The following is a 19,528-nucleotide window of genomic DNA, read 5'->3' on the forward strand; positions in this document are numbered from 1 at the left end:
GTCTGATTTCATGTCTGGCATTGAGGACCTCCATCCATTGTTGGGAGAGCAGAAGCAGCATATCCAGGGTAGAGTGACCTTTTTTTTTTTTTTTTTTTTTTTTGTATACCTTGGTCGAGGCTCGTATGAGAGCTAACACACAACTCACAGCAAGGAGGCATGAGACAAGAGGGGCGGGAGTGGAAGGGACAAAACAGTGGGGAACAGACACATTAGGTGAACTGTGGAAGGGAGAGGGATGGGGAACATGGCGAAGAGAAGATGGAAACCTGGTGTGAAACCAAATTTATGATCGGAAATCAAGCCATTGTGGAAGAGGAAAGATTTAATGTCTGAAGCGATGATGGATTCCATAACCTTGCTGATGATTGGGAAAAGGCTGATCAGTCTGTAGTTGCAGGGATCTGTTTTGCCCCTTTTTTATGCAGGGCAGTGATGTTAGCAGATTTCCAAGCAGATGGCAGATGACCTTAAGCAAATAAGAGGGTGAATATACCAGAGAGAGGGTGAGCAAGAGCAGAAGATCACTTGGCTGCACCTGGATGGGATTGAGGGTTGTGGAGTTGCAGCTGAAACCTGAATCCGATGCAGGTTCCTCCTAATGACTCCATCTTGGCTCTTTACTTCTTCGGATTCCTTCTTGGTCTACCATTTGATTTTGCTAACATGACAGGCGCCATCAGACGCGCGCGCGCGCGCGCGCACACACACACACACACACACACACACACACACACACACACACACACACACACACACACACAACCGATGAAATTAGAGTGCAAAGGAAGCTAGAGAAAGTACGAGGTGTTGACGATCTCTGTGGTACCTGGCACGGCCGACGGGCCCACCCTTCCCAGTTATTTAGGAGGGGGAAGAGGGAAGAAAACTGGGGGGTGTCTAAGGTGTGTGAGTGGGGAGGTGCAAATGAGGTGCACATGGGGTGCAGATAAGGAATAATGAGAAGAGGAATGTGTCTGTAGGTTGCTCTTTTAGCTCTTTGGCATCCACAGCAGATGAGACAGAAGACAAGAGACAGAACGTGTGAGAGGAAAGCTCATAATGGCATGTGATGAGGTCTGCCAATGTAAATGCTAATGGTTTATGATTGGTCTGACATTCTGCCCACACAGCGCTCTGCTCCACCTACTTTGTTCTCCCTTCCTCCTCGTGCCACTGATCAGGCCAGGACTCTACCTTCCTTGCCCAGCACCCAGACCGCAGCAACTACCTCTACCTCTCAACCAATCTTTTGCTGCTCAACCACTTTTCAACTCTGTTTGGCATCTTTGCAGGGTGTTTTATGGACGTCTGGCGAGAGAGGAGCCAAAAGTCGGATCAGAACAATTGCTAGGCATTTCCCAGCGCTGCCATTGGTGCACGGACGCTTTCTCAATCGGTAGCCCTTCCCCTACGAATCTCTGAAGCCGAAAATGGCTTCCTTCGCCCCCGATCTTGGCCACATGATGGAGATCCAGAATTAACATGGAGTGCGGGTTTCTGAGAGCACTTTCCGGCCATGAATGTGTGCTGGCTACCAAATGGGGGTCGTAATTGAGCAGAGCACCAGGGCTATTCAGACAACATTGAACAGATTCCAGTACATACTTGTGCTTCGAGCTACATGCCAATATGTTCCGAACACAAGCATCCGCCCACCATGGTAGGGAGATAGCATCTATACTTCTCCGATATCCTCAACGGACAGTGGTGAATGACCAAGGAGCTGACTGTGGTTGCGGCATTTTGTAACAGTTGTGATGAGGTGGTTGAAGCATTTATAGCAGTTGTGGTGAGATTGTTGAAACATTTATAGTGGTTGTGGTGAGGAGTTTGAGCGTAGGTTATTGTGGGGATTTTTAGGAAGACGTTGTGGTGGTCGTATGAAGGTTGTAGTGTTGTGGTTCAAGCCCAGAGAAGGTTGAAATGAATTGTCAGTTGGGGAATGGTGCGCGGTTTGAAACATGGTTTTGGCGGCATATGCTAATGAAGCTTTTCTTGTTGCTATGGAGTCTGTGTCATGCATGCATGCACGAAGAGGATCGTGTGTGCAGCAAAGTAAATTAAAATAGATAAAGGGATAGCGAATGGAATTAAAGACCGAACTAAAAGCCATCACAATGCATTTTGGCCCATCACAATGCACTAGACATGAGGGAAGGGCTCACGAACGAATACTCATGAGATAACTGCCTGGGGACCGCTATATGTTGTATGCATTTGCCTTGAGCGACAGTTTCGCAGAACTGCAACAATATAATTACCCTGTATTGTTTTGTATTATTACCATATGCAGGGTATTTGTATAAATACCTTGCATTGTTTTATATGATTACCCTGTGTTTGTTTGTTTTAATTACCCTGTGCATTATGATTGCCCTCCATTGGTTTGATATGTTGACCCTGTGTGTTGGTTTGAAATTGTTACCGTTGGCAATATTGCTTGCTGCTTTATTCATAGGATCCTTCTCATCATGCTTTAAAATAATTCAAAGTGATGTATGCGTGGATTTTATTTTCTGCAAATCACCATTTTCCACTCATTTTACCAAAACAGACAGCACTAACCATATACAGTAAACAAAAACCCTGAATGTCAAACCAAGCACTGTGCTATAAGAGTGTGTGTGTGTGTGTGTGTGTGTGTGTGTGTGTGTGTGTGTGTGTGTGTGTGTGTGTGTGTGTGTGTGTGTGTGTGTGTGTGTGTGTGTGTGTGTGTGTGTGTGTGTGTGTGTGTGTGTTTTACTGGAAATCAGGCCAGATTTTCCTAATAAATCAAAATAAATACAAAAAACACACCAGATGTTAGCTGTTCAGGGAACAGCAGTTTATTATACCACATTATTTCCATTTTGTGGATTTACAATTTGTGTCAATTCATTCCGCATGACCTGGTACGGAGAGCCACAGTCTGTACTTTTTCTTTTACCGGCTGCATGTGTTGAACTGATTGAAGAAATCATCGCTGGGGCTGTTTCTGAAAACCTCTCTTTCGAGAAAACGACGGCTGGAGGGGGAAATACACATGTTGGTCAGCCTGGTGTGGTCAGAAATGGTCTTGTATAGTCATAATGCATTAAGGGGTAAAGATGAGGCAATGATAAACAATTATTAACGTGCTATATACGTATTACATAGGAATATATGGAGAAGATTTGAGCCCCCTACCCCCTTTCATATGCCGCCCAATATATGGCGTTCCCTTCCCTCACTCCCATGCCCTCCTACACTTCTGTCCCTTTGCCCCCTCCACCTCCTTTACCTTTCCTTCACTCTCCAATATAATCCTACCTTCTCTTTTCTCAATTTGGCATCGATAATGAGTAGATGGCCTCATTATAATAAGAGGTGAAGAGAAAGTTGAGGTGGAACAACATCAGTACAATGGTAAAAGTGAGAGTGACAGGATTATGATCAGAAGCCCATGTATGTTAATAGCATAGTGGAGAGAAATGCCTGAAGCTGGAGTTAAATCCAGGGTGATTGGTTCATGGTGTGTGTTACGTGCCATTGGTTCTGTTCCTGTGCTAGCCTCTGGTTTTCAGCTGCTATCTTCTGGCGTAAGCTCTGAGCCGAACAGTGTTGCTCCCGTTCACGGAGAAGACTTGTGCGAGCCTCTAATCCCTGTATTTGCTCCCACTGGCGGTTCCTTGCACGATCTTCCTCCTCCAGTCGCTGGATGTGAAAAAGGGCAACAGGTCCATATCGGTTCCTGATAAACATTCAAAAACCGCAAACACTAAACTGTTTTACCAATCACTAACGTCAATGGATGAAGTTTCAATGGAGGGTGTTGTGCATGTTGATTGACATTTCCACCTTTCCTTCATGTAAGTCTTATGTTTCAATCAATTAAACACATTAATTTAAGCAATATCTGCTTTAGTTCATGACTCTTCATCAGTACAATAGCAAAGTCTCATTCTCGTACCCAATCTTTAACATCCACCAAGACGGGTCCTCCAGCTTGACGTCCTTCCGATAAACTGTGTACACATTGAATGCTTATCCTATCTACGAAGCACCAAGATGAGTTCATAGTTGGATTGGGATTCAAACGTGTTCTCCCACTCTCTCCCTCTCCCCCTCCCTCCCGCTCCCCTTCTCTCCCCTCCTCCCCTCCCCCTCCTCTTCTCTCCTCTCCTCCCCTCCTCTCCTCCCCTCCCCCTCTCTCCCCTCCTCTCCTCCCCTCCCCTCTCTCCCTCTCTCCCCTCCTATCCTCCCCTCCCCTCTCTCCCCTCCTCTCCTCCCCCTCTCTCCCCTCCTCTCCTCCCCACCCCCTCTCTCCTCCCTCCCCCTCTCTTTTCTCCTCCCCCTCTCTCCCTCCTCTCCTCCCCTCCCCCTCTCTCCCCACCTCTCCCCTCCTCCCCCTCTCTCCCCTCCTCCTCTCCCCTCTCTCTCCTCCTCTCCTCCCCCTCTCTCCCCTCCTCCCCTCTCCCCTCCTCCTCCCCTCCCCCTCTCTCCCCTCCCTCCCTCCTTCCCCCTCTCCCTCCCTCCCCCTCCCCTCCCTCCTTCCCCTCTCCCTCTCTCCTTCCCCTCTCTCCCTCCCCTCCCCCTCCCCCTCTCCCTCCTTCCCCTCTCTCCCTCCCCCTCCCCCTCCTTCCCCCTCTCCCTCCCTCCCCCCTCTCTCTCTCTCTCTCCACCTCCCTCCCCTCCCCTCTCTCCCTCCTTTTAAATGCTAAAAGCTGTTTTATGAAAGCAAAGCATCTTCGTGGCCTTGTGGTTTGGTTTCTGTACTTCCTCTTTTCATACTTCCTCTTTGGACTAAAAGTGTAGTCATCCATCTGTCTCACTTGGGGTGAGTTAGTTGTCATGAATTGTGCAAAGAATGCATTGTACTTAGGGAGTGAACTTATTTGACCTGAGATCTGCTGACAGAGACTTTGAGTGATCCTTCCCATTTCTCCCCTCTTCACAAGTCTCTGAATTAGTTATTTTCTGTGCAAAATATCACATATTGATTAGTCAGTATCAGGTGTCTTTTACATGAATCAGCCTCATCGCGGGAGATGCCAATGATTCTAAATGCCTTGGTTTCCACGGTGTGAAGCCGAGAAAGGTGAGAGGCAGGAGCACCAGCCCAGAAGAGGGAGCAGTACTCCATCAGGCTGTGGACGAAAGCTTTGTATGTGGTCAGGAGCTCAGGTGGGCCAAGGAAGGACTTTGCACGATGGAGGATTCCCAATCGGCGACTGGCTTTGGAGGCCAGGTTGGAATTGTGGCTTTCCCAGGAAAGATCATGGCAGATAGTGAGACCCAGAAGATTGAATGAACAGACTTCTTGCAGAGGATTGTTGAGAAAGTAGATGGGGGGGTTCTAACCAGTCCTTTCGGAGAGACATAGTATGAGTGTGAGATTTGTCAAGATTGAGAGACATGTTCCACGTGTTTGACCAGTTTGTGATTTTATCCAGATCTGCAGAGAGTGAAGAAACTGCGACTTGCCGGTCTGAGAAATGACAGAGGGTGGAGTCATCAGCATGAGATAAAGAGGATTTTCCAGAGAGTCAGAGAGATCACTGATGAAAACCAGAAAAAGAACAGGGCCCAGAACGCTACCTTGAGGAACTCCAGCCTGGACAGGAGTGGATGAGAGAACTCCATTTAGGGCCACACGTTGACTGCGCCAGGAGAGGAAGTCTGCAAGACATGAGTGGAGATGGCCTTGGATACCATAGGAAGAGAGTTTGGTGAGCAGGGCAGGGTGCCAGATCATGTCCAAAGCACGCGGTATGTCTAACTATATGGCTCTGATTTCATGTCTGGCATTGAATACCGCCATCCATTGCTGGGAGAGCAGAAGCAGCATATCCAGGGTATAGTGACCTGGTCTGAAACCAAATTGAAGATCAGAAATCAAGACATTGTAGAAGAGGAAGGATTTAATGTCTGAAGCGATTATGGATTCCATAACCTTGCTGATGATTGGGAGAAGGCTGCTTGGTCTGCAGTTGCAGGGATCTGTTTTTGCACCTTTTTTATACAGAGCGGTCATGTTTGCTGAATTCCAAGGGGTGAGCAAGAGCAGAGGAGCATGTTTTTTCGGACATGTGGGCTGATGCCATCTGGACCGGTTGCAGAACCTGAGACGAGGTTTGACAGCAAACTCTCCACTTTGTCAGAAGAAAAGGACACAGAGTCCAGGAACATTTGGGTGTGACTGGGTAAGGTGTGTACAGAAAGCGATTGGTTTCAGACACAATATTTGGATGCAAACACCGAGTTTAGGCATTCAGCCTTTTTACGTGCGGTGTCAGCAGTGCGGCCATTTGAGGTAAGGGAGGGGATGGAGCGGGAACATACACCAGAAAGAGATTTGATTAGACGCCACCAGGATGGGTAGGCGGGAGAGAGGTTGGAGAGTTCAGACTTGAGATTGGAAAGATGTTGTTTTCTGGCTCTCCTGAGGGTAGACACACACTTGTTCCGAGCTTTATGGAAGGAACTGAGATTACCTTCAGTGAGGTTTGCTTTCCATGAAGCAAAGGCAAGTTGTTTCAGGACAGCTACAAGCGACAGTGAACCATGGGCAGGAGGAAGGGAAGGACAACTGATGACGAGATGGGATAAATCTGTGCATGAGAGAGAGCAAGTTTCTTTGAAAGAATTCCCAGGATGAGTTGATATTGGAGAAAGTAGCGATGGGAGACCAGTCTTGAAGTTTGATGGCTGCTTGGAGACCCTGCCAGTCGGCCTGAGTGAAATGCCAGACTTGACGGCACTGAGCTGGTTCTCTAATAACCAGATCTCTAATCTAATCTCTCTGGCCAGAGAGATGTTTACTTTGACAAGCATGTGGTCAGATGAATTGATTGGAGCGGAGGAAGAACAGCAGATATTTTCAGGGAAATTTGTCGAAATCAGATCCAGAAGAGATGGAGTACCGTTGGTTGAGATCCAGGTCGAGAAGTTGACTGATTGAGTCAGTCCCAATGAGTCGCAGAAGTCTTTTGCTGAAGTGCCATGGCAGGTGAGAGAGGTACCCACACCCACCCAACTGGCATGATGACAATTGAAGTCACTACATATGAGGAAGAGAGAGTTCATATGAGAGGATAGATGTTGGTCCATGTTTTCGGATAGTGAGGTGTAAATGGAGTCATCACTGTTTGTTGGACGGTACAGTACACATATAAACATGAGGTGGGAGTGGAGGGGAAGCCGAGCTAGAGGTATTTCTGGGGGTGTGAGGGCAGTGCATGGAGAGTGAGGGATAGATATTTTTGATGAAGAGAGCAACTCCTCCACCAGGACGAGGCTCAAGTCTGTCATACCGGAGGAGGGAGTAACCAGGGAGAGATACGAGGGAGTCAGAGACGTCTTGAGGGAGTAAAATTTCTGTTAGGCAGATTATGTCTGGTTTGTCAGTGGCAACCTGTATGGAAAGATCTGTCAAGTTTGTGCGAAGACCCTGGATATTTGAGGTACAAACTGTCAAAGAAGAGGGAGGGGAGGAGGTTTTGGGTGCGGGGGGGGGGGGGAAGGAGAGTTGCTAAAAGAGTGTGAGGAATTGCAGAAGAGCTTGGGGAGGGAGCCAGATGAGGTGAAGAGAAACGGCTCTGTGGTGCTGGGTTGAGTTACAGTGGGGAGTGATATGAGGGGGCAGAAGGCAGTTGAGGATTTGAGGAGGTAGAGTGATGAGATGGGGGAGAGAGGGCAGGGGAAGGAAGCAGCTTTGTGGATGAGATGGGGGGCAACTTTGATGGGGTGACTGAGGGGGGTGAGTGGTGGGGGAGTGGGGAGAGTTGAGGGAGAAAGGTGAGGGGGAAGTTTTTGAGAAAGGTGAAAGGGAAGCTTGGAGGGGGGAGAGTGTGATGGTTGCTTTGAGAGGGAGTTCTGAGAGGAGTGAATTGGCATTGAGGTTGGAAAAAAATGACGATTGAAGGAAAGCGTCTATACATAGCAAACTGGGGTTCTTTTAATTTTTAGTTCAGAAATGCGATTAAAGACATTTCTTGAGGGATGCAAGAAAGGCGAGTTAAGAGAATGGAGTGAAGAAACGCTGTAACAGTTGAATTTTTGAGACAAGGTATGAAGGAAAGGTCGGATTGAGAGCAGTCTGTTGAAATGGGAGAAGAGCAGTGAAATTATGACAGTAATGAGAACCACACGTGTAAACGAGGAAGATGAAGCATTATAATAGATCTTTTTTATTATTACTATTATTTTTTGATCGAGAATGCACAAGATTAGGTAAAGGAAAGGTTGAAGAAAAGATCGTGAGGTGAATAGTGAATTTGGATCGGTAAAGCATGAGTCACATTTGCTCTACGGCTAGGATACGGTGGCCGTACCCCCCCCCCCCGCCCCCTGAATTGACAGAAACGTGCGGCGGCCGCAGAGTTTCTGAGGTGGCCTCAGGGTGGCCCTACGCCATATGGCTATCTTTTACAGGCCGGCGGGGTCTCTGTGGAATTAAAGCGCGGAGTTATAACTTTTTTCATTTCTAGGTTGGCCGTAGCAATTCGACAAGCCATAGCCATGACGTAGATGTGTTCCACGTCGACCGTACGTAGGGCGTACGGTGGGCTTGCGTTATTCGTGCGTTTTCCGTAGGCTCTTATCAATGAAAAATGAATTTTGCCAACCTCCAAAAAATTACGGCGGCCGCACTATTTCCACGTTCGCCTTAGGGCCCCCTTGCGGTCGCCTTGCGGGCACCTTGAGGCTACCTTGCGTCTGCCTTGAAAATTATATGTCCGCCGCAGGGACGCCCTAAGGTCACCGTGCGACATCAAATCAAAGACCGTACGGCACCCCCACGTTTTCGGTCTCCACAATTTCTAAATACCCCCGTGCGGCCACCCAAAAAATAAAAACATATATGACTGCTACATTGTTTGACCGTGGAAATACTGCGGCCGCCCTATAATTGCTAGTGGCCGTAGATTTTTTAGACCCTACGGCCGCCGAGCCAAATGTGACTGAAGCATTAGCGCAGAGGGTGGAAACAGATCACATGGTTATGGGAGGTGTGTAGGTAAAAGTGAATTTGTTTTTATTATTATTTTAAAAAAATAAGGATTGCGTAAGATTTGGAAAAGGAAAGGTTGAAGTAAAATCGTGGAGGTGTATGGTGAATTTGGAACGGTAAACGCAGAGTGAAGCTGATGGATCAATGAAAAGTACCAGGAAGAGGGGAGAGAGAGAGGCACGTGGTTTCAGGTGTATAGTTAGGAAGAATATAAGGGGAAAAAATTGTTTTTTATTGTTTTTTGAAGAATTAGATAAGATTGGAGACTGGGAGGTTGTAGGAAGAAATCGTGAAGGTTATGATGAGAGTGGGTCAGCTCAAATAGAAGAAAGAAGAGAAAAAAGAGGAAGAAGGGGAAGAAGAAGAGGAAAGGGAAGAGAAGGGAAAGGGGAAGAAGAAGAAGAAGAAGGGGAATAGGAAGAAGAGGAAGAAGAAGGGGAAGAGGAAGGAGAAGGGGAAGAAGGAGAAGAGAAAGGGGAAGAAGAAGAAGGGGAAAAGGGAGACGGGGAAGACGAAGAAGGGGAAAAAGAAAGAAAGAAAAAAGAAGAAGAAGAATCGGCACTCGTAGGTATGCAGGGAAAAAGGGTTTTTGGGTTTTTTTGTTTTTTTTTATCTAAGACAAGAAACAGAGTGTGTATTTGGGAGGGATAAAACGGGGAGTGTTGGGAAAAGTGGGGAAAATAGGAATTGAAGGTAATAAAGAGAGAATACAAATAAAACGATTGTATACCGAGATGGAAAGGATGGGTCGGCCTCAAGGAGCCCGATAAGACAAGGTCGACAAAAACTCACAAAATAGCACGATTTTTGAAACAAAACCGAACTAGGAACACACAGTAAAAGTAAACATGTAGGTGAGAAAATAAACAGTTAAAACCTGATATAATGACCAGAAACTTAACTTTGAGAAAGTCGGCAGAGCCCCCTGAGAGAAGCTGCCGTTGCTCCAAACCCAGAACCGGAACTCCAAACCGGAGTCTTACCCTACGTTCCGCAGCCTGTTCCAGTTGCTGCTGGTAGATCCTCTTTTGCTCTTCAGCACTCAGACCATGCCAGTCACGAGCATTGGGATATTTTATCTGCAAGGAATCGAGCAGCAGCGATGGATGATTAACCTGCTGTACTCTCTGCTGTCTCCGAACTTTATTCTCCTCTTCCTGAGGTTGAAAATGGGTGTGAGGGGAAGGGGAATTGGAGGGAGGGGTTGGGGGTGAGGGGTTAGAGGAAAGGGAGAGAGGAGGGGAGCAGGTGAAGGCAGAGTCAGAGGGAAAGACTGCTTAAGGTGTTTAACAGATGTTAAATGTAGAACACTGTGGCATCTTGTTTCATACAAAAAAATATAAAATTCAGTGGTTAAAGTATTGAAAGTCTGGAACAAAACTGTTCAGAGCAGTTAACAATGGAACATAATCTCAAAGATAATTTTCACATTGATGTGGGATGATGGAGTAGTTCAGCACACCATCGTGGTGAAAGCACTTTCATTTGAGCTGATAGACTTGCTGGAAAGGACAGGGACTCCATTTCCAAGTGTTCAATTTCATTCTACCAACTTGTCTGAATTGAACACTTTCGAGTAATCACACCTAAATTCTTGATTGAAGATGTTTAATGTGAGCTCAGAATTTATTTTATTTTACTCACCCCTTTGTTTTAAACCCTGTTCTTACCACGACCTTTGAAGTAATGAAAGAACGAGACGAGAGATGTGACACGGGCTTAATGAGATGAATGTCTTTTTTTCTCTCAGCGTAATGTTTAATTATGTATTGAATAAATAAACATTCCTGTAAATAAATAACGTAGAGCGCTCATAGAACACCTTACCCCATGCAGTCTTAAGAAAAAGGACATGGGAAGGGTCTTTTCAACTCTTGCTTTGTGTTTCAGGGCAAAATCTGTATTTTTGAGCACGATCACGTTTCTGATCATTCATCGCAATTTTGTCTGACCTGACGATATTCCACTGACCTGAGAGTGTGAAGGGCAAATTTTATTGGTCGAGATGATGTAAAATTACATAATATTTTAGCCAAGTACTGCTACACGGGAGGTTTGTGGAATTGCCAACAAGCTGATTTGTGTTCTTCAGTGTTCAAGTCTATCTATCATTCAATTGAAATAAAACAAAAGTTTAAAAGTTGAAGAAAAAAAATTGAATCAGAAGTTTTCTGCCTTAATGCAGTGTCATTTACATCACCTTATTTAACACGTTAAATTAGTTATTCATGCCTGTTGTTTGTGTCCTTTCTGGTGTTCTTAAAAACGGTAGGTTTCTAGTTTGGAATGACTTTCAATTTTGTTAGACTGCCAACCAAGCAAACAGAGTGAAAACATCTCACCCCTTGGTGTGCATGTGTGATCGGGACGAGATGCCGTACAATTTTCCAAATTCAGAGCCAAAGTACTGCTAAACTGCAGATTTGTGTTCCGATTCATGTTCTACAGTGTTCAAAATATAAAGTTCAATTGAAATTAAGTAGTATCTCGATGATATACTGACGTCTGTAGACAGACAGAGTGAAACAAATGCTTAACCCTACTTTGCACTATGCACACGGGATAATAAACATTACTGTCAATAAACAGTCAATACTGCCATATATTTGCACATACTAATGGAAAAATCTTGCAGAACTAATAGGCCCATGAAGTCTGCACAACGCTTGCCAACCTATGGTTGTTTGTCCGTGCTCTATCCTTTTTAAATGTTGAGCATCAAGGAAGGAAGCCGCGCGTACCATTTTAGTCTTTGATATGACTCGGCCGGGGTTTAAACCATCAACATCTCAGACTCAGGCTGAGAGGTGCTAACCATTCCGGCACTGAGTCTGGTTTAAAATTGCTTTCTCACACTGGAAATCAGGAGGAGGAGGAAATTGGGACCATACTCTATGCAGAGCGTTGCATACCAACCAACCAGGGGGTTGACTCAGCCTGCCATCCTTCCGAGGTCGGCGAAATGAGCACCAGTTGTACTGGGCCCGGTGTATGCCCCTGTTAGAATAGGTGTACCATATCCCTGTGTGTCGTAAGAGGCGACCAGGGTTGCGTCAGGAAGGGCAACCGGCGTAAAACATGTGCCAAATCACTATGCGGATCATACGGATGATCCGCTGTGGCGACCCCTAACGGGAGCAGCCGAAAGAAGAAGAAGAAGAAGAAGAAGAAGAAGAAGACTCTATGCAGAGCGTTCCTGCTGCTTAAGCAGTCTCCTTGGCTATTGGGCACAATCCTGGATGGGTCGCCACTCCGACACAGTATACTAGCATGCTGGCACTCATTTTGCCGACCTCGGAAGGATGACAGGCCGAGTTAACCCCACCTGAGTAGATGATAAATGTTGCTTCTGGGACGCCCATTCAAATGAATGGGAAAAACTATCCGACCCAAACCCCAAAATCTCAAAATGGGAGACTCACTTCCTTCCCACCTATCCCCTTTCCTCCCATACAAGCAAATTAAAAATTGAGACATACTGATGAAAGCACTTCTTCCCCCCCCAACATAATCACAGTCCTTTCATATTTTCATTATACTCAAAGAGCGAACCAACAAATATTTGTCCATGTTCTACTTAAGGGAATAACTTAATTTTCTTATAACATGCATTTACATCGAGTATATTCACAAAGAATAACTTGGAACTTGATTATCTTTGTTGAGCAGAGATAAAATGATAAACTTCTCTTAATGCTCTTGTTTGACCACCTCCTGAGCCACATATCATTTTGAGATTGTTGTAAATTGTTTTTCCATTGTTCAATTGATAACCATCAAAGTTTTCAGTCCATTAAAGGATATTAATTTGTTTTCTTTACATCCTAAAACTTATTTGTAATTAAATTTATCCGCTTATTTGTTTTATCTACTTTTACCCCGGTTATTTCTTCAATAAGACTTATTTGATATTTCTCAAATTCATTTTGTTTCCCATTGAAATACCAAGGCTGATTACATCTCCACTCTCTGGTTTGGTTATTGCTTGGTTCTATCATTCATAAATCAGCAAAAAAGACGGCGGTAACCCGTTAAAATTCCCACCCAATATCTTAACACTTATACCTATAACCATAAGGGAGAAGATTGATTCCATTCTCTAAATATATCTTTTATCATCATAAGCTCCTAATGCTTTCTTATTTATCTCTTCTGTATATAATTGATGTTGAAAACTTCTCATTGTATTCATTTTTCTATACTCTTCCTTCTTTAAGGTTAAACAGTTGTAATAATGTTTAAAGTTTATGGTTTCCTTGATTATATTTTTCTTTATTCCCTTGAGCTTCTGATCACACCCTTCAGATTTATTATTATCAATATACTTATGAGCATAAGAGTTTGATCTCAATCCTATAAATTCACTCATTACCTTCCCACCCAATTCATCTTTAAACTTCCCAATAACCTTTTTATTCTTTGATGAAAACAACACATCACCTAACTTATAATTACTTGTATCATATATATCAATATTATCAATCATATCCTCATATACATCACTTGCCTTAATTTCTAATATAAAACGATCTGTATCCATATATAACAATGATACATTATGCTTATACTTTGGTTTTAAATTAGTATAGTAATAGTCATATATTAACGACTTTGACAAGTCAAGAATTGAGGTTCCGATATAAATAGGTTTATCCATTTCAATAATCTCTTTTTTCAAATGAAAACTTGATCTTTAAACTTAAAGCTCGCTTAAAACTTGATCTTTAATTAACTTTGATGCCTGTTTCCAAGATGTAGCAAGTCTTATGTTTTGCCTATTCCTAACATTTTCCATAGTCTTTCCAAATACAGCATTATTCATTAATTTATAAAAGTCCTTCTCAAAATATGTTTTTGCTTCTGTTCTCCTTTTTGTATTAAAATCAATATACTACTTTAACCAATGACTTTGTTTACATTTCAAAATCCTTTGAATTTTCCTCACTCTCAACCCAGCAGATAAATATTGTCTCAAGTTTCTTTGATGCAAAACATAACTTTCTTTATCATTTAATGAAGTAAGTAGTTTTTCTGTCGATTTACCTTTTATATTAAATGACTGTTGGTAATCGGTTAACCATTCTTTTCTTGAACTTTCTTTATCAGGGGCATCGGGTAGGTCTTTATGTTTGTTATGAAGTTCTTCTGGATATTATAAATTAACCTCAAAATAATATCCAACTTCAGCTTCATCCAATTATTTTTGAGAGGAGATAACAGTCTTGTAAAACTTTTTCATAATGTTTTTCTTTAACCCATTTAAGTTTTCCATAAGGTAAACATTGAGACATGGCCCACCCATACAAATTGTTAGCATCATAATACATCAGGTAAGAGTTGTCCTCATTCTTATTATATAATCAGGAAGATATTTATTTGCTTTAGCATATCTCTTGGAACATACGTGGGATATTCCTCCTCTTTTATCCTACTCTATCATTAAAACCATATCTATATCACTGATTAATTCCAAATCCTGTTTTGTCATTTTTAACTTGGCACTCCAACCCAAACCCGGGGCTGTGTCATCGTGAGTGGGGTCTAATCCATAAGAATTTTTATTGGGACAGACTGTTCTAAAAGTCTCAAACACATCAGTCAATAATAACACATCAGTTTTAAGATACAAATCGTGACATTCTCCAAGAATCTTTTTATTAAACTTCTCCCAAACCTTTTTAGCTTGTGTACAATCTCTATTGGAAATATGGGTTTTATTCAACTTGCTATAGAAACTTTCCCTTGAAGGAAGTTGTGTTTCTTTACACTTCTCAACTGAATCCATATAGTCATACGGATATATAGTTGCGCGGCCGGGTGTCGGTGGCGAGCACGACCGCAAGAGGGAGCAGTAGAGTCGGCTCCACCGAACACACCGGAATTTAGGTCGTGACTCTCGGATAAGTCCAAAAGGCACGGGTCCCTTACTGGACCATGAATCGCCAATAATTCGACCGCGTGGGGCAGTCAATTGCCATACTTCAATATACCTAATTACCCATGTGGCAAAGCTACCGGGGAATTGACACCCTCGACGGACCTCAAGCGGAACGAGCCGTTACCGTGCCCGAACCGTGTGTAACCCGAGCGGAGGTTACCAAGGCCTGTCGGTCCAAATGAACAATTTACTGCCTCGCTATTTCTCAACACACCGAGCTAAGCCAATGAAAGAAACACAGAAACGAGCTGGAACATTTAACAAAAGGGGTATTTATTTTACAAAGAATAATCGGGGAGGGAAACACAGAGCAGAGTTAAACCAACTAAGAGGAATGCAGGTATGTACAAGGCACTTAAATTCTACTTACAGGACGACGCCCCACACACACACACACACACACACACACACACACACACACACACACACACACACACACACACACACACACACACACACACACACACACACACACACGAAATGGACCTTTACCGACTCGTCTATCTCGGTAAAGCCGGGCCGGGGTGCGTGTCCGCTTCATGCGGCCACACCGACTCAGAGACCACCACGGTTTGGACCCAAAACCACGCCTCCAAGTCCATGGCCCACGAACAAGGCCGCTCAACCACGATCACCACTGTCTCAAGTCGCTCCAGCCACGACCACACCATCTCCAGAACGCTCCAGCCACGACCACACCGTCTGCAGAACGCTCCAGCCACGACCACACCGTCTGCAGAACGCTCCAGGCACGAACACACCGTCTGCAGAACGCTCCAGCCACGACCACACCGTCTGCAGAACGCTCCAGCCACGACCACACCGTCTGCAGAACGCTCCAGCCACGACCACACCGTCTGCAGAACGCTCCAACCACGACCACACCGTCTGCAGAACACTCCAGCCACGAGCACACTGTCTGCAGAACGCACTCTTGTCTCTGGAACACTCCTCCAGACAACCACACTCCTCCTCTTGAGGAGGGAGGGGCTTCTTCTCCCCCGCCACTCGCCTCCTGATTGGACGGTGGGTTGTCAGGCGACTCATGGCGGCCTCCCGATTGGCTGGGGCGTGCATGTGGTACTCACCCTCCGCTCATTGGCTGGAGGAAACGCTCTATGCTCTTCCTTGGGACGGAGCCTCGATCTGAAGCATTGGAGTCTCCGCCCATGCCTTCAGCCGAAAACACGTGAGCAATGGCGACCAGTCGAGTCCAGGATGGCACGCTGTTGTTGTCGTTGTTGTAGTGGATGTAGTAGTAGTTGTTGTTAAATGATCTAATAAACCTGACTACACAATAATTCGTAGTGCACACATGTAATTCCCATTAGACAAAGGGGGGATTCTAACTGTAAACACAAACTTATCGAAATAACTAAGCTTAGGGACTCTGACTGTCCCACAAGGTTTCCAAATCCGTAACACTACCCCTCCCCTTTTTACAGACTCGTCCCGAGTCGTCAAATTTTCGTGTGCCATGCATGTGTAAGTTTTTCCCCTAGTACATTTTACCTATGGATCCCTGAGTGCAACATTTTCTTACATGTCCAAAAAATAAATAACCTAGTGCGCTACCTAACTAAACTATCAGACTCACACGGACAACTTAACTACTTTGCCGGTGCTAAAACAAACAACAGGTGGGTCAATAACTTATTTACATTTTCTAATATTTACACTAACCATGGCCCAGGACCTGTTATCTGTGGGAAAGAAAAGTCATTACAAAGTCAATCATTTTGTGTGGGTGAGTGCACAGCAGCTGAAGGTCAGATGTCTTCAGGGCCTCCTCAAAACGTCCCTCTTTTTTTTTTTTTTTCAATTTCTTCCTTCATACCTCGGCTGCTGGAGGCAACTCACCCTAACACGGCAGGCCATGCGCCGTTCCACAGGCCATTTGAAGTGGCCTTTATGCAAGAACCGGGAGGTAGCCGGCTGCTCAATGCAGTCCCTGGCTCCCCGTGAATGGATGGACAGGATGCAGAAACACAAAATGGATGATGGGTGCAAACGATGCACGGGCTGTGCAATGCATTCCCCGTGGTGTGACTGCCTGCAGGGCAGTCCTTGCAAAACACTGAAGATGGTCCTGGCATACATAAATGGTTGAGATGGTGACATGGGAGCAATGCAAACAAGGGCGAGCAGGCATGGGGTCAAGGCAAAGGCAGGCAAATGAAGGCATGGCAAATGCGGACCAGAGATACAGCACGAAAACAGGTCGGCATATGAAGCTGGCCGGCCTCTACTCTGGTCCGAGAGGTTGTGTGGAAGGAGTGCGGTGGTGCCGGCCGCTCCGAAAACGGGCTCAGACCAACCCGACTGTCTCCCCCCAACCTATCGCCTTTGCCTGTCTTTGTCCACACCCACTCCCTGAGTTTGCAACAACGAAATTTAGACTTCCCCCTTTTTAAAAAAAAATTATTTTTCTTTTTTCTTTTTATAATTGCTTGTCCCTAACCCCCTTTATCGTCTTTGTCCGGCTAACCTATCCTGTCCATCTACTCCCAACCCCTAAGTTCCTTTTTTGGAGGGGACTAAGGGAGAGACTAGCGTCCTGTCTCGAGGCCCAATGAAGCCCCAGAATAGCCTCCGACATAATTCAGCCATCTTACCAAGGTGGGTCCAGCGGCTAACGGAGAGCGAAGGGATGGATGGTGCGAAGGGGTACATTTCCGAACTATCCCAGCATTTATTAACTTTAAACTACCCCGGGCCTTTTCCATACACCTGGTTCTTTAAACTATAGGTTCTAACAACCATGATTCCAGTCACCTGTGTTGGTGTCCATTATTAATTTGGGCCTGGCCCTCCAATTTTCTTCCGTGCCCTTGCACAATTTAGTGCCTGGGCAGCGTGGCTCACTTGGCAGGGATTACCCCCTCTGCCGAACTCGAACTACGACACCCCTGGGCCCTGAGGCTGTCCCCGAGTCTACCTGCTCCCCATGAACATGGGAGATTGCCCTTCCTGGCATTGCCCCCCTCCGATGCCCACGTGGCATTTTGGTGCTCTGGGTCCCGTTCCGCGGGTCGCCCGTGCCCACTAGACTATCCCGGTCCCTTGGCCTACTCTGGCCGACTAGTCCGGTGCCCGGGGTGCCCTCTACTCAAAATACTCACCTTTCGACAGCCACGCTCCCAGCGGTCAATGGACTCCTGCACCCTTCAAAAAGGTTACGTGCCTTCTCCCCACACCAACAACAGAACGACCTCCTTTTGGTAAATTTGACTAACCCACTAAATAACATTACACTGACCCCGGGGTCACGGGTGGGATTCACTCCTCCTCCCACTCATTCATTCGCACCATGCATTCCACATTAGCTCCATTCACACTTAGGCCCGCTGCCCCACATTCACTCATTGTATTTCTTTTTTTCATTTTCAAATTCACACCACACTCGACCTATGTTCCCCTAACTATCTCGTGCTCCCTCGTCGTCCCTGTGGTATAGTCTGCGGGCCTGCGGGGCAGGGCATGGTGGTGGGGGAGTGGTCGGGGTGGTCATCGTGTCTGCCAGGGGTATAAGGAGTGCGCGCCGCCTGAGGCGTTGTAGTGATGCCGTAGTCGCCCGGCTTGTGAGTGTACTGAGTACGTAATAAAGGAGAGCTGCGGGCCAAGTACGCCCGCGCTCGCGCTTGTGCAACACAGCCCGGCTCGACTGTTCCCCCGCTCGTGTCTGCCTGCTAAGCATCTCTATCACGACACTACAGTCCCTTACTCTAATGCACATTCCATTTAATCTACGTAGCTAAGCTACATCCCCACTACACATTCCATGTCCGACCATGTCTCCCAAATCCATTTGAAATCTAAATCTACTTTCCCACTAACTAGTCCACGGGCCCCATGGAGGACGGCTCATGCCCCCATGAGGCTGGTCTATCTACGCTAAACTCTTCCCACTAAACTATTGCTCCTATGCCCAAACAGGATGCTTGCCACATCCTGGCCAAGGCCGTGTACTTAGAGCGAGGCTTTTTTTTTTCACCGCCAAGGTGGCGGTCTGCGACTCGCTCGTTCGTCCCTTCCGTCGGACGATACCTGGGGCCTTGTCGTCGCCCCGCAAATTGCAACAAGCGCTCACGTTCGAGGGATTCCCCATGTGGGACAACGTGCGCTGTTCGCCCGTAACTCGCGCCGCGAGGTCCCCAGTGACGTCTTCCGCGCACCGAACCTGCGCAGTTTCCCGTGCAGGCCAGCCTGAGCGTATCATCCCAGGAACCCATTCCGCGAACAGAACACGTGCATGCAGCACGTGATGCCCTGCACACACACCCACGTGGGAACCCACGTGTTCCAAATTCACCCAACACTCGCCAACATTTTCGCCGTCCACGTGGCCGGCTTGTGTCCAACGTGTAGCGTTCTCGCGCAGACATGCGCGTGCGGCCCGTGCGCGAAACGCGCCATGGACCTCGTACGCGCCATCACGCGATCCCGGCGTGGTTGCCAAATTAACCCTTTGCGGCCTTCCAGGCTCGCCATTCGTGTCTCCCGACTAAATGTCCATTGAATGCATGCACTCAAACATGACATGACACTCGCATTCTGCACACCTTTTGACACCCATTTCAACACACCCGCACCACTCACACACTCCGGGACAATCA

At 46.1% G+C, this 19,528-nt stretch overlaps 1 protein-coding gene across 4 annotated transcripts in view; it reads right to left on the reverse strand.

Moving 5' to 3' along the window:
- Nucleotides 1-2,803: 2,803 nt before the first annotated feature.
- Nucleotides 2,804-19,528, reverse strand: part of LOC147008759 (RIB43A-like with coiled-coils protein 2) — a 77,421-nt gene continuing 60,696 nt past the window's right edge. For 2 of the 4 annotated variants that reach the window (XM_085863478.1, XM_085863477.1), the window contains exons 5-7: nucleotides 9,958-10,131; nucleotides 3,509-3,675; nucleotides 2,804-3,007 (exon numbers count right to left, since the gene is read on the reverse strand). In XM_085863478.1, coding sequence (XP_085719604.1) covers nucleotides 2,926-3,007; nucleotides 3,509-3,675; nucleotides 9,958-10,131 — 423 coding nt within the window. In that variant the 3' untranslated portion in view covers nucleotides 2,804-2,925. The remainder of the gene's footprint in view (nucleotides 3,008-3,508; nucleotides 3,676-9,957; nucleotides 10,132-19,528) is intronic. The other 2 variants (XM_085863480.1, XM_085863481.1) reach the window with 2 other exon arrangements.

Source organism: Eptatretus burgeri, chromosome 18 (genome assembly GCF_056783735.1).
Source record: "Eptatretus burgeri isolate ZD-2024b chromosome 18, Ebu_testis_v1, whole genome shotgun sequence".
Taxonomy (NCBI): domain Eukaryota; kingdom Metazoa; phylum Chordata; class Myxini; order Myxiniformes; family Myxinidae; genus Eptatretus; species Eptatretus burgeri.